Source organism: Molossus molossus, unplaced genomic scaffold (assembly GCF_014108415.1).
Source record: "Molossus molossus isolate mMolMol1 unplaced genomic scaffold, mMolMol1.p scaffold_m16_p_9, whole genome shotgun sequence".
In the NCBI taxonomy this organism is placed as follows: domain Eukaryota; kingdom Metazoa; phylum Chordata; class Mammalia; order Chiroptera; family Molossidae; genus Molossus; species Molossus molossus.
Genome location: NW_023425403.1, coordinates 30,757,327 through 30,772,550, shown reverse-complemented (window position 1 = coordinate 30,772,550; position 15,224 = coordinate 30,757,327). Strand labels below are relative to the sequence as shown.

Genomic DNA, 15,224 nt, shown 5'->3' with positions numbered 1-15,224 from the left:
GGCCCTCTGGTGTGAATGAATCAAATTATACCTTTTTTTGGTCAGATTGGCAAAAAGTATGTTTTTTGGTGTGCAGAAATTTTAATAATTAGTTTATGTGTGCCATGAGATGAAAAAGGTTGAAAAAAAGCTGGAATAGAGGGATGCAAAGAAATGAAAACTACAAATTGTATAGTGGTTACTACAATGAGGGGAAGAGTATATTTTATTTTTTAAATACGGACACTTAATATCTTTTTACTTTTGTGTACTTCTTAAGCATTATATAATAAACAAAAAAAAAAAGAAAGCAATAAAAGTATCTGCTATAGAGACCAGTCAATAAGCTCTAGAGAAGAACTAAGTTTCATAGGTAATAATCAGAATACCATAAAACAAAAGTTAGAAGATTTTTGATGCCACAGTTTTAAAATGGAAAACCTGCTTGAAAATGTCATTAGAAAAATTTGTTACAGTCTTTTTACCTGTCTCTTATATGTCTCAAGTTGACTTCGAGCTGCATTGGCTTTTCTTAACTCTTCCTCTAGACTGACAGTGTTCTGCATATACATAGTATTCTTCTCTTCTAAGAGTTTAACCTGCCGCCTCAAATCACCAAGATCTTCTAGCTTCTTTTTATATGATTCCACTTGGCCTTCTAGTTTAGAAACTTTATCAGAAGAATGTCTAGAATAAGATGGGAAATTAGAAATCGATTTTAGACAGTGCTAAACCAATAGGGATGGCCAGATAATAACATAATAACATGTTCTAATGAAATAAGACCAAAGGTGATTCCAGGTTAATTTTTTGCTCAGGTTAAAAAATACAACCAAATTACAGCAAAAATTGTAATGACAAACGTTATATATTTTAAGAAAAGCAAGTCTGTATGGCAGGGGTGGGAGGGTTATTCATCAAAGACACATGCAGTAGTAGAAAAGCAAAATAAGGTGTGCAGTGTCCAAATGATTTTGTAATTAGAACAGTTGTTTCAGTAGAGTAGTTGGGGTGGGTGGGGGCAAATTTTAGGGTGTTAAGTAGAGAACATAAATATTTCCCTGTATAGTCTAAATTTGTTCTGGAGGGAAGGAGAGAGTAATAAGTCTCTCTCTTTTTCTAAGATGACAGAGACCTAAATATAAATATATGCTAAGGAAGAAGACTCAAATGTGAAGAGAAATGATAACTGATGTAACTAACACAGTCCCCGTGGAAGTGAGAAGCATTGAGATCCAGAGCACTGAAGAAGAAATTAGCACTGCATACGAGGAAGAATAACAAGTCTATATTCTAGAAGCAAAATAGAAATGATTAGTGGGAATGCAGGGAAGTTAGGAGGTGCAGGAGGTATAGGACATGGAGAATTCCAGTTCATGGCCTCTTTCCTCTAAGTAGTAAAAGACAATGTCAACTACTGAGACTAAGGCATGGGAGAGGTAGGGTGGGCAGGGCATGCAGATGAGAAGAGTAATGAAAAAATGGCATACCTATGAGAGAAATGGGAGACAGAGCCACCTACTGATGAGCAGTAGAATGGTGGACCAGTGGTAAGAACCCAGTGAAGAGTAAAGCTAATTAATTTGTAGTAGGACAAAACTCTATCACTATGTGAATTTCTCTATTTGTTCTCAGTATTCTAAGAGCAAAAGTGTAAAATATAGATGGTTGGAATGATCCAACAGAGGATAGATTACACAAGAGCTGCAAAGGTGGAAAAATGAGGTGGCAGGGAGTGAGGTGCCTAGTGAGAGAATATTTAAAGTGAAGATTAAAAAGGTCCAGCAAAGAAATTAAGCCTTGTCAGGTATGACAATATCTGAGAAAAAGAAAGACCAAGTGACTGCAGGACTCAAAATTAAAGAAAAGTAGTAGTAATAAGAAAAGCTCCAGAGCTATACAAGTGTAAAGTGATGGTCAGAGATTAGTTTCTATTGACAAACATGTATACAGCACTTATTTGCCAGATACTGTTCCAAGTGTTTACAAATATAAACTCACCTAATTCCACATATAAGTCTGAGGTAGATGTGTGTTATTATTTCCATCTTACAGGTGAGAAAATGGTTACATAGAAGTTGAACAAATGATAGCACTGAGATCTAAATCCAGATGGTCTGGCTCTTAAACATCCCTGCTACACTCAGAGATCCTAGAGTTTGTAACATCAATGGTAGAACTGTTCTGGGTGATGATAGGTCTGAGATTATACAAAGGTGGGAGGATTGTTTACCTAAGAACATCTATTTCATCTTTTAGAGACTGAGCATCATCTGCCAAAGTGGTAAGTTCATCATTCTGTTGCCGAAGTTCAGAGATTTCCTTTTCTAACTCTTCACAGCGTATTCGATAATCATCTTTGGCTGCTTCTAGTCTGTAACCAAAACAAAATAAACCAAGAAAGTACTATTTACTGTCTAATAATTATCCTTAGAACAGTAAACAGAAATAAAAAGCATTAGAATAAATTCTTCCTGAATTTATCTCCTACTATTGTGACCATGAACTATAATTCTAAATTTTAATTACCCTAAAATTGGATTCCAATGCTCTGACGCTTGTGAAAAGATAAAAACTAATTACCATTCCTTTATTCAGAAAGTTAGACATCAAGTAATATTTTTGAAAATACAGCAGATATAATTTATTTAAAATTTTATTTTTAATTATGGAATTTATATTCTTGGTTGAAAATTTATAAAATATAGAAAAGCAAATAAGATAAAAATCATGTCTTAATCTAAATACACAACTAATATTAACAGTTTTGGAGTACATCCTCTAATCTGATTTCTATTCAGTTTTTTCCTCTTTTTACTTCTTGTTTTGCTTAACATAAATCCCTCATTTAGATTGATAAGATTCTTTGTCTCTCATGTCACACATATTTATCATGGATTATTTATTTTAATATTATTTATGTATGTATTTAATGCACAGAAATTCTTTGTTTTAATGTAACTCAATTGATGAATCTTATACTATATAGTCTCTACTTTTAGTATATGATTAGAAAGGTTTTTGTCCTTTTAATCCTATATTGCCTGTTAGTATTTATGTTTTCATTTTTAACATTAAATTTTTCAATTTCCCTGGAATTCATTTTAGTATATGATGTAATGTAAGAATCTAACTTTTCCTGCCAAAGTATCCACCAACTGTCCCCAAACCATTTAACAAATAATTTAACCATTCTCTATTGAGTATAAAATACCACCTTTATGATATTGCACACTTTTATGTACACACGGGTTTCTGGATCTTCATCTGTGCCACTGGTTTGTCTGTAATTTGCTGCATCAGTACCAAGCTGTTTTAATTAGTACAGGTTTATAACATATTTCAACACTGAATATGGTAAGTACTCCCTCGTTAAACTTTGTTCTCAAAATGTTCTGGAAATCTCTTGCTCATTAACACTTCTAGATGATAATAAAGTTCACATTGGAATCAAGGTAACAGCAAATGACATTTTTAAAAAGCTCCATGAAAAACATGTGAAAATATGATATCTCTTTCCATATGTAAAAATATTTGTAATGTATAACTTAGAGGTAGTTTTCATATAATTCTTTAGTATTATGGCAGTTCCCACTTATCCATGGTGGATACATTCCAAGACCACCAGTGGATGCCTGAAACTGGATAGTATCAAACTCTATACATACTATGTTATTTCCTATGCATACACACCGTTTCACTTAAAGGAAGCACCTTACAGCTTTTCTTTGGCATCCAAATTGCCAGCATCACTACTGATGCACTTTGGGGCCATTATTAAGTAAAATAAGGGTTACCTGAACACAAGTACTGCAATATTGTGACACCTGATCTGATAACTGTGATGGCTACTAAGTGACTAATAGTCGGGTAGTGTACACAGGGTGGATGATACTAGACAAAGGGATGATTCATGTCCCAGGTGGGATGGCATGAGATTTCATCATACTATTCAGAACAGTGTGCAATTTTAAAATGATGAATTACTGCCCTGGCCAGTTTGACTCAGCAGTTGGAGCGTCGGCCTGCGGACCAGAGAGGCCTGGGTTCAGTTCCCACTAAGGGCATACACCTTGGTTGCAATTTGTCCCTGGTCCTGGTTGGGGTCGTGTGGGTGGCAGCCACTGGATGTGTCTCTCTCGCATCGATGTTTCTCTCTCTTACTCCCTCTCTCCCTCCCGCTCTATCTAAAGATAAGTGCAAAAATGTCCTCAGGTGAGGATAAAAGTAAAAGTTAAAGAAAAAAAGTTATGAATTATTTACTTCTAGAATTTTGCATTTAATATTTTTGGATTGCAGTTGACTGCAGATAACTGAAGCCACAGAAAGTGAAACTGAGAATAAGGTGGGACCATTGTACTTTCAATGTTTTAAAAATATGTTTTTATTGATTTTTTAGAGAAAAAAGAAGAGAGAGAGTGATAGAAACACAGATGTGAGACATTGATCAGCTGCCTCCTGCATGCCCCCTACTGGGGATCAAGCCCACGACCTGAGCGTGTACCTGTCCAGGAATTGAACCAGGACCTCTCAGTTCATGGGACTGACACTCAATCCACTTAGCCACATGCCACATGGGCCGGGCTTATTTATTTTTTCTTTATAGGAACTTATATAAGAAAGTTTTTCCTGATAATACTAAATAATTTTTGCTAGAACAGCTTATGCAAATGTCTTAAGAGTTACCCTCTCCCCATTAAATGTTTATTGGTTCTAAGAGCTTTTCAGTTAATTCTCTTGTATGTTCTGGGTAGACAAATATAAAACCTACAAATGTTTTGAGTTTTCAATATTTTCACCTCAATTCTTTTTCTGATTTCTTTCTCTAGAAAAGTAATAGCAGCTAAATCTTATATAGCATCTATGTGTAAGGCAATATTCTTAGTACCTTACATATATTAACTCATTTAAAAATTCTAGAAGGTAGATAATACTATTAGACCATCTTATAGTGGAGGAAATGCAGGCATGCCTAAGTCTACACAGCAAATAAGTGGCAAAACCAGGATTTTTTTAAATGTCTAGAAAAAAGCCAAATAAATTAATATTCATCCTCATATATCTGACTGTAAATAATAACAAAAAATACTAAGATACATCAATATACTATATTGATAAAATATCTGAATTGTTGAAGTACTTCAAAACATAATACTGTAGTATGTATTCAGGAACTATTTCATTTATAGTGAATATGTAAGACAATTCTATATACTACTTTCCCAAAACCATACTTTAAAAAGTTCTGTCCAAGATGATGGCAGAGAAAGACACTGAACACACCCCCTTCCATAAACACACTGAAATCACACCTACAGAGCAAGTTCCCCTGAAGAAGAACTGAGGGCAACTCAACAGCTTCTGCAGAGCAAATGAGACAGACCACATAGAAAAGGTAGGATAAACTCAGGCCTGGTATGGTGGGAATCCCACTCTCAATGTACCAACTGCAGGAGGGAGCAATCATCTACTCTGGGGCATAGTGAAAAATGAGTGGTTTAAAGAACACCTAGACTATAATGGAAGAAATCCATTAAAAAACCCTAGAACATTATTAGCCAGTAGAAGGGAGCTGTGAAAACTCTCATCAATTGCTGGAAATACGGGGAACTCCAACTGTGCTCCCCTTCCACCTTAGTCTCACAGGCAGAAGCATAATCCAGTGTTCTAGCCAGTTTGCCAAGGCTATCAGAGAGCAAGCCAGGCCCTAGGCCCACACCAGCTCTTTGGATTGCCCCCAGGTCTCCCCACATCCTGTACCCTTTCCAGCTATAGGTCCAGATGCTGGCTTGGCTTGTCCACAGAACTCCCCTTGGTCCTGTGCCCACTCCAACTACAGTCCTGGGCCCCAATGTGGCTTACCCAAGTCTCCTGAAAGCTTTCTCCAGCTCCAGCTTCCAGCCAGTCTGCCAAGTCACCCCTATAGTGGCTTGCCCAGACACTCCAGACTGTAACCCACCCTAGTTACAGCTCCTGAACTGGTGCAGCTTGTACTCAGAACTTCAGTTAAAGCTGCAAGCCCCAGTGCAGCTTGCCCCAGAACTCCCCTTGGCCTGAGCCCTGTCCAACTACAGCTCCAACTGGCCTGCCAAAGAAACCCCAGTGTGGCTTGCCCCTGGAAATTCCTGTGGCTTGTGCCCACCACAACTATAGCTCTCCACTCACCTTGCCAAGGTGGCCCCAGTGCAGCTTGACCCCAAGACTACCCATAACCTTCAACATTAGCTGTAAAATAAGGGTTACCTGAACACAAGTACTGTAATATTGACACCTGATCGATAACTGTGATGGCTACTAAGTGAATAATGGTCGGGAAGTGTATACAAGGCCACACCTTCGAGACCAGGAGAGGTTGCTGTTTTGCCTAATTCACAAAAAAACAGAGAGACAAACAAAATGAGGAGACACAGAAATATGTTCCAAATGAAGAACAAGATAAAACACAGAAAAAGAACTAAATGAACGGAGACAAGCAACCAATAAGATTAAAAGTTCACAACACTGGTTATAAGGATGCTCAATGAACTTGGAGAATAATAGATAAACTCAGTGAGAACTTTAACAAAAAAGATAGAAAATATAAAAAAGAACAATCAGAACTCAATACAGAAACTACAATAAAAAATACACTACCAGGAATCAACAGATTAGCTAATGCAGAAGAACAAGTCATGGAAATCACCCAATCAGAACAGCAAAATGGGGGCGGGGGGGCGGGGATATTTTAAGGGACATAGAGCATACCAACATTTTGAATCATAGGTTCCCAGAAGAAGAGAATGAACGAGACAGAAAACCTATTTAAGAAAATAATGGCTAAAAACTTCAACCTGGTTAAGTAAACAGACATTCAAGTCCAGGAAGCAGAGTCCCAAACAAGATGAACCCACAGAAGCTCATACGAAGACACATCATAATAATATGACAAAAGTTCAAGATAAAGAGAATCTTAAAAGCAGGATAAAAGCAGCTAGTTATATGCAAGGGATTCCCCAACAGACTATGAGCTGATTTTTTTTTTTTTAACAGAAACTTTGCAGACCAGATGGGAATGGAACAATGTATTCAATGTGATAGAAGAGAAAAAAACCTACAGGCAAGAATACAGCCAACAAAGTTATTATTTAGAATTGAAGAGATAAAGAGTTTCCCAGACAAGCAAAAGCTAAAGTTCATCACCACTAAACCAGCACTGGAAGGAATGTTAAAGGCACTTTAAGAGGAAAAGGCCAAAACTAAAAATAAGAAAACACAGGAAAGGAAAAATCTCACTAATTAAGGCAAACATTTAATGAATATAGTAAATCAACCAATTATCAAACTAGTATGAAGGTTAAAAGACAAAAGTAGTAAGAGCATGGGTAAATTCAGTAATAAATTAAGGAACTCAAACATGTACAAGATGTAAAATATAATGTTCAAAAACATAAATGTGGGTGTGGGGGGGTGAGTAGAAAATGTAGTGCTTTTGGGATGTGTTCAAACTTAAGCAAACATCAACTTAAAATAGACTACTATTAACATAGCTTATATAAGATATATGAATCTTAGGGTAACCACAAACCAAAAAAGTAAAGAAAAAGGAACCTAAATAAATCACTAAAGAAAGTCATCAATGTACAAGAGAGCAAGAGAAGAAAAAAACAGAAAAGTACAAAAAAATCAGAAAATAATTACTAAAATCACAATAAGTACATTCACAATTACTTTAAATGTAAGAGAACTGAATGTTTCAATCAAAAGACAGAGAGTGGCTAAACAGATAAAACAAAACAAAATAAGATCTATGGAATATTCTGCCAACAAGAGACTCACTTCAGGTTGAAATACAAAGACTAAAAAGTGAAGGGATGGAAAAAGATATTTAATGTAAATGAAAACAAAAAGAAAGCTGGGGTACCAATACTTATATCAGATACAGTAGACTTTAAAACAAAGACTGTAGAGACTTCCGGTGTAGATGGTAGCATAGGTCAGCGTGGTACTTGTCTCCTACCACAACCACATCAAAATTACAACTAAACTACAGGACAACCATCACTCAGAACTGTGTGAAATCGAGCTGAATGGAAGTCCTACAACTACGAAATTAAAGAAGAAGCCACAATAAGACTGTTTGGAGGGGCAGAGGTTAGAAGGAGCTGGTCCCACACCCATAAGTGGCGAATAAAAATCAGGAGGGTTACCTCGGCTGGGAAGGTCCCCCGTGAGGAATAAGAGGTCCCCTTCCCACACCAGGCCCTCTAGCTCAGGGTTGCAGTACCAGGAAGAGAAAACTCTGTAACTTCTGGCTGTAAACACCAGCGGGAACTGAGGCTGAGAGAAACTGAGGCTGCTAGAGCCCCAGGCAGTACCTCTTAAAGCATCCGTGCACAGCCCTCATTGGTTTGGCTCAGCAGTAAGAGCACTGGCCCCTGGACCAATGAATCACGGGGTCGATTCCGGTTGAGGGCACATACCTCCGTTGCGGTTTGTTCCCGGCCCTGGTTGGGTCATGCGGGAGGAAACAAGTAGATGTGGTTCTATCACACATTGTTGTTTCTCTGTCTCTCCCTACCACTCTGTTTGATAGTAAGTAGAAAAATATCCTCAGGTGAGGAATTAAAAAAGGGGGGCGGGGGGCGTGCACAGACTTGCGCACGGACCTACTCAGACTTGCTCCTTTTGGGATCCAGTGTTGGGGAGGCAGTCTGAAAGATGCCAGAGACCTACAGGGAAGAACTGAGTTGTTAGGCATCGAGGTGAGAGCTGGAGGGGCAGCTTTCTCCTGGACACTCATACTGGCTAAGGCTATTATTCCTTTGGTGAGCCCTTCTCAGGGGCGGCACTCGGGCACCACATCTGGGACTCCAGCAACCTGGCTCACACTGTTTGCCCCACCCTGGTGATTCCCTGAGGCCCTGCCCCAACCAACTTTCCGGCCCACAAAAATTGTTTCTAGTAGCTTTACCATAGGAATGGACTGTCTTGGCTCCTGATTCAGATTTCCCTAAATTCTCTCAAACAAGCAGCATCTGGTCTCAGCGAACCCCATACCTCTCATTAAGTGGCCCTGGGCCCAGCACTAGAAGCAGCCAACCTTGGTTCACAACTTGGCTTTGCCTGGGCACCTCCAAGCCCAGCACAAGAAGCAGCAATCGGCAGATCGCTGTGTAGCTTATGCCTGGTGGCCCCGGGTAGAACACAGGCAGAGGCTGACCTGGCCCCAGAGCCAGCACACCCAGTGGACAGCTTCAAACCATGTCGAAGAACCACCATCCAACCACATCTACAAGCAACACATTCAAGGAGTGGACTCAGTGGGACCAGAACCCTGCTGAAGTAAGTCTTGCTCTTTGTGGTGGGCCCCTACACTGCTGAACCTCCAAGGGAGTCACAGGCCAGTGGCCAGTGGGCACAGCAGATCCTTGCAGCTGATCAGCCTGAGTTAATCCGTCCCACTGACATGCAACAGCAATCAAGACTCAATTACAACAGAAGGGTATAGAGTCCCCATGAGGGGTGCATCTCAAGAGCCCAGCTGTGGTGATCAGTCAGGCTGTGCCACTAGACCCTACAGGACACCTACTACAATAGGCCACCCTATGAAGCCTAGGAGACACAACAACTCTACCTAATACATAGAAACAAACACAGAAAGGCAGCCAAAATGAAGAGACAAAGAAACATGTCCCAAATGAAAGAACAGAACAAAACTCCAGGAAAAGAACTAAACAAAATGGAGATAAGCAATCCATCACATGCAGAGTTCAAACCACTGGTTATAAGGATGCTCAAAGAACTTAGTGAAAACTTCAAGGAAGTTAATGAAAACTTCAAGGAACTTAGTGAGAACATCAACAACATAGAAAAGAACAAGTCAGAAATGAAGGATGCACTAACTGAAATAAAGAATAATTTACAGGGAATTAATAGTACAGTAGGTGAAGCCAAGAAGCAAACCATCAATTTGGAATATAACAAAGCAAAAAACAACCAATCAAAACAACAACAACAAAAAAGAATCCAAAAAAATGAGGATAGTGTAAGGAGCCTCTGGGACAACTTCAAGCATGCCAACATTCGCATCATTGGGGTGCCAGAAGGAGAAAAGAGAGGAAGAAATTGAAAACCTATTTGAAAAAATAATGACAGAAAACTTCCCTAACTTGGTAAAGGAAACAGACATACAAGACCAGGAAGTACAGAGAGTCCCAAACAAGATGAACCCAAAGAGGTCCATACCAAGACACATCATAATAAAACTGCAAAAGTTTAAAAACAAAGAGAGAATCTTAAAAGCAGCAAAAGAAAAGCAGTTAGTTACCTACAAGGGAGCTCCCATAAGACTCAGCCGATTTCTCAAAAGAAACTTTGCAGGCCAGAAGGGAGTGGCAAGAAACATTCAAAGTGATGAAAAGCAAGAATCTACAACCAAGATTACACTATCCTGCAAAGCTCTAATTTAGAATTGATGGACCTATAAAGAGTTTTCCAGACAAGAAAAAGTAAAAGGAGTTCATCAACACCAAACCAGTATTTATGAAATGTTGAAGAGTCTTCTTAAAAAAGATAAAAAATATGAACAATAAAATGGCAATAAATACATATTTATCAACAACTGAATCTATACCAAATGAACAAGCAGAACAGAAACAGACTTAGAGATACAAAGAACTTTTCGTTGGTTATCAGATGGAAGGGGGCTTGGGGGGATGTGTTAAAAGGTGAAGGGATTAAGAAATACAAATTGGTTGTTAGACTGAGAAACCTCAAAGGGAAGGGGAGAAAGGGGAGAGGGAAAAGATAAACCAAAGAATTTATATGCATATATACATAACCAATGGACACAGACAATAGTGTGGGGAAGGCAAGACAGAGAGGGGGAGATGGGGGTCAATGGAGGCAAAAATGGGGAAGATCTGTAATACATTCAACAATAAAAATAAGTTTTAAAAAATAATAATATAACAAAGACTGTAACAACAGTCAAAGAGCATTGCATAATGATAAAGAAATCAATTCAACAAGAGAATGTATCTTCTAAACACCTACACACCCAATGTAGAAGCACCTAAATACATAAAGCAATTATTAATGGACATAAGAGAGAAATCAATAGTACTACAATCATAGTAATGGACTGTAACATCCCAATCATATCAATGGATAGGTCAGCCAGATAGAAAATCAACAAGGAAACAGTGATCCCAAATGAAACCTTGGACCAAAAAGACTTAATAAACAGCAGAATACACATTTTTCTCAGGTGCACATGGACCATTTTCTAAGATAGACCACGTTAGGCCATAAAAGTAGTCTTAGTAAACTTAACAAAACTGAAACCAGTCCAGCCGGTGTAGCTCAGTGGTCGAGTGTCAACCCATGCACCAAGAGGTCGCCATTTGATTCCCAGTCAGGACCATGCCCAGGTTGTGGGTCCAATCCCCAGTAGGGGACATGCAGGAGGCGGCCAGTCTTATGTTCTCTCTCATTGATGTTTCTATCTCTCTATCCCTCTTACTTTCTCACTCTCTAAAATATCAATAAAGGGGAAAAATCTAATTTAAAAAGACTGAAACCAGCCCTGGCCGGTTTGGCTCAGCGGTTAGAGCGTCCGCCTGCGGTCCGGAGAGACCCGGGTTCGGTTCCTGCTAAGGGCATGTACCTTGGTTGCAGTTTGTCCCTGGCCCTGGTTGGTCGTGCGGGTGGCAGCCACTCGATGTGTCCCTTTCACGTCGATGTTTCCCTCTCTCTCTCTTCCTCTCTCTCCCTCCCACTCGGTCTGTACAAAAATGGAAAAATGTCCTCAGGTGAGGATAAAAAAAAAAAAAAAAAATACTGAAACCATATCAAGCATTTTCTTTGATTACAATGATATGAAACGACAATTACAAGAGGAAAACTAGAAAAACAAACATGTGGAGGCTAAACAACATGCCACTAAACAGTTAATGAACAAAATCAAGGAGAAAATTTTTTTAAATCTTGAGAAAGCCCTGGCCGGTTTGGCTCAGCGGTTAGAGCACTGGCCTGTGGTCCGGAGACCCAGGTTCGGTTCCCGCTAAGGGCATGTACCTCAGTTGCAGTTTGTCCCCGGCCCTAGTTGCGTCGTGTGAATGGCAGCCACCCGATGTGTCCCTTTCACGTCGATGTTTCTCTCTCTCTTTCCCTCCCACTCTATCTGAACAAAAAAAGGAAAAATGTCCTCGGGTGAGGATAAAAAAGAAAAATAAATAAATAATAAAATCTTGAGAAAAATGACAATGGAATCACAACAATCCAAAATCTTTGGGACACAGCAAAAGTGTTTCTAAGAGAATTCAAAATAACACAGGCCTACTTCAAGAAACAAGAAAAATCTCAAATAAACTATCCTTACACCTTAAAGAACTAGAAAAAGAAGAACCAGCTAAGCCCAAAGTGAATAGAAGGAAGGAAAAAATAAAGAGAGCAGAAACATATAAAAGGGACTTAAAAAAAAAAACATAGGAAAAAAATCAATGAAATTAAGAGTTCGTTCTTTGAAAAGATAAACAAAATTGATAAATGTTTAGACAGACTTATCAAGAAAAAGAAGGCCCAAATAAATAAAATCATAAATGAAAGAGAAGTGACAACTAACACCAAAGAACATAAAGGATTATAAGAGAATACTGTGAACAATTATATGCCAACAAATTTGACAACATAGAAGAAATGGATAAATTCCTAGAAACATAATCTTCCAAGACTGAATCAGAAAGAAACATAAAATCCAAAGACCAATTACTACAAATGAAATTGAATCAGTAATCATAAAGCTCCCAACAAACAGAAGTCCAGGATCAGATGGCCTCACAGGTGAATTCTACCAAGCATTCAAAGAAGAATCAATACCTATCCCTCTCAAACTATTTTAAAAAATTGAAAAGAAGGGAAAGCTCCCTAATTCATTCTCCATGGCCAGCACTGTATTGATATCAAAATGAGACAAAAACACTACCAAAAAAAAAAAGAAGAAAGAAAGAAAATTACAGGCCAATATCCCTAATGAACACAGATACAAAGATCTCCAACAAAATATTAGCAAACAGTTCAGCAATACAGAAAAAAGATTATATAGTATGATCAAGTGGGATTTAATGCGGGGATGGAAGAATAGTTCAATATCCACAAACGAAGCAAGATGATACCTCACATAAACAAAATGAAAGATAAAAATTATATGCTCACATCAACAGATGCAGAAAAAGCATTTGAAAAAATTCAACATCCATTTATAATAAAAACTCAACAAAGTGTGTATATAGAAGGAACATACTTCAACATAATAAAGGCCATATATGACAAACCCACAGCTAACATCATACTCAATAGTGAAAAACCGAAAGCTTTTTCTCTAAGATCAAGAACAAGACAAGGATGCCCATTCTCACCACTCTTATTGACATGGTACTGGAGTCTTAGCCACAGGAAGCAGACGAGAAAAAGAAATAAACGTATACAAAGTGGAAAGGAAAAAGTAAAACTGCCACTATTTGCAGATGATATACTATATATAAAAACACCCTAAAGATTACATAAAAAAAACTATTAGAATAAATGAACTCAGTAAAATTGCAGAATACAAAATTAATATTCAGAAATCTTTTGCATGTCTATGCACCAATAACATGCTCTCAGAAAAAGAAAAAAAATCCCATTTACTTTTGCATCAAAAAATACCGAGGAATAACCCAGCCAGTGTGGTTCAGTGGTTGAGCGTTGACCTATGAACTAAGAGGTCACTGGTTCGATTCCCAGTCAGGGCACATGCCCAGGTGGTGGGTCTAATCCCCAGTGGAGGGCATGCAGGAGGCAACCGGTGTTTCTATCTCTCTTTCCCTCTCCCTTCCTCTCTCTCTAAAATCAATAAAGAAAAATTATTTTTAAAAAAATATCTAGAAATAAATTTAACCAAGGTTGTAAACAATTTGTACTGTGAAAATGACAAGATAAAAACTGATGAAAGAAAATGAAGATACAAATAAATGGAAGGATAAACAGTGCTCATGGATCAGAAGAATTATTATTGCTAAAATGTCCATACTACCCAGAGCAATCTACAGATTCAATGCAATTCCAACCAAAATACCAACGGCATTTTTTTAAAGATAAAATTACTTATTACACAAAATAAACATAAAACACTATGGAGCCAAGTGGATACCAAATGATTTGTTTACAATTATCATTTATTTTTTTAAAACCTCATTTCCCTGTTTTGTTACAGATGGCAGTGGAAAAAAAACAATAGAATCTCTGAATGAAAAAAATCCCTAGATTACTACGTTGTAAAAGCAGGTCCCTGATTCTTCCTGTTCATCTGGGGAGATGCTGACATTCACTTCTGTAACCTTTGTCTCTGGAGGTAGGAGTTAAGGTCATTCATGCCTTGAAGTTGAGATGTTTCTTCAAACACAAAATGAGAGCAGATAAAAGGAAATGATATGGGCAAGACATGAATGGCAACTTAGTAGAGTGTGAGCCAGTTGGTAGTCTTCAAAAAATGTCTGTGAAGTTTTATTATGTAATCTTTTTTTTTTTAATCCTCAGCCAAGGACATTTTTCCATTTTTTGTTCAGATAGAGTGGGAGGGAGAGAGAGAGAAAAAGAGAGAGACAGAGAAACATCTACGTGAAAGGGACACATCAAGTGGCTGCCTCCTGCATGACCCAACCAGGGCCGGGGACAAACTGCAACCGACATCCGTACCCTTAGCGGGAACCAAACCCAGATCTCTCTGGACCGCAGGCTGGCACTCTAATTGCTGAGCCAAACTGGCCAGGGCTTATTTTGTAATCTTATTGAAATCACCATGCATGGGTTGAGTTAATCAAGTCAGACTTAAATGGCCTATACCTTGTGCTCCAGCAGAGGGAAGGCAGACTAGACGGGAACTGTGTGGAGACTCAGAGAGCTGGGAGGGAGAATACCTGGAGTTTTATGCTGAATTTCTCCCTCATAGGACAGTAGCCATCTTACTCAAAGAGCCCCTTCCCAGAGTCCTGGAGAGAGACCAATGGCATTTTTATAAGAACTGAAACAAACCATCCTAAAATTTACATGGAACCACAAAAGACTCTGAATAGCCAAAGAAATCTTGAGAGAAAGAGAGAAAAAATTAAAGATACCATACTCCCTGATTTCAAACTATCCTACAAAGCTATAGTAATCAAAATAGTATGGTAATGGCACAAACAACAGACACATAGATCAATGGAGCAGAATAAACAATAGTTCAG

At 38.3% G+C, this 15,224-nt stretch overlaps 1 protein-coding gene across 6 annotated transcripts in view; it reads right to left on the bottom strand.

Moving 5' to 3' along the window:
• Nucleotides 1–15,224, bottom strand: part of HOOK3 (hook microtubule tethering protein 3) — a 106,949-nt gene that overhangs the window by 44,169 nt on the left and 47,556 nt on the right. For all 6 annotated transcript variants that reach the window (XM_036249492.1, XM_036249496.1, XM_036249494.1 and 3 more), the window contains exons 10-11: nucleotides 2,213–2,353; nucleotides 465–666 (exon numbers count right to left, since the gene is read on the bottom strand). In XM_036249492.1, coding sequence (XP_036105385.1) covers nucleotides 465–666; nucleotides 2,213–2,353 — 343 coding nt within the window. The remainder of the gene's footprint in view (nucleotides 1–464; nucleotides 667–2,212; nucleotides 2,354–15,224) is intronic.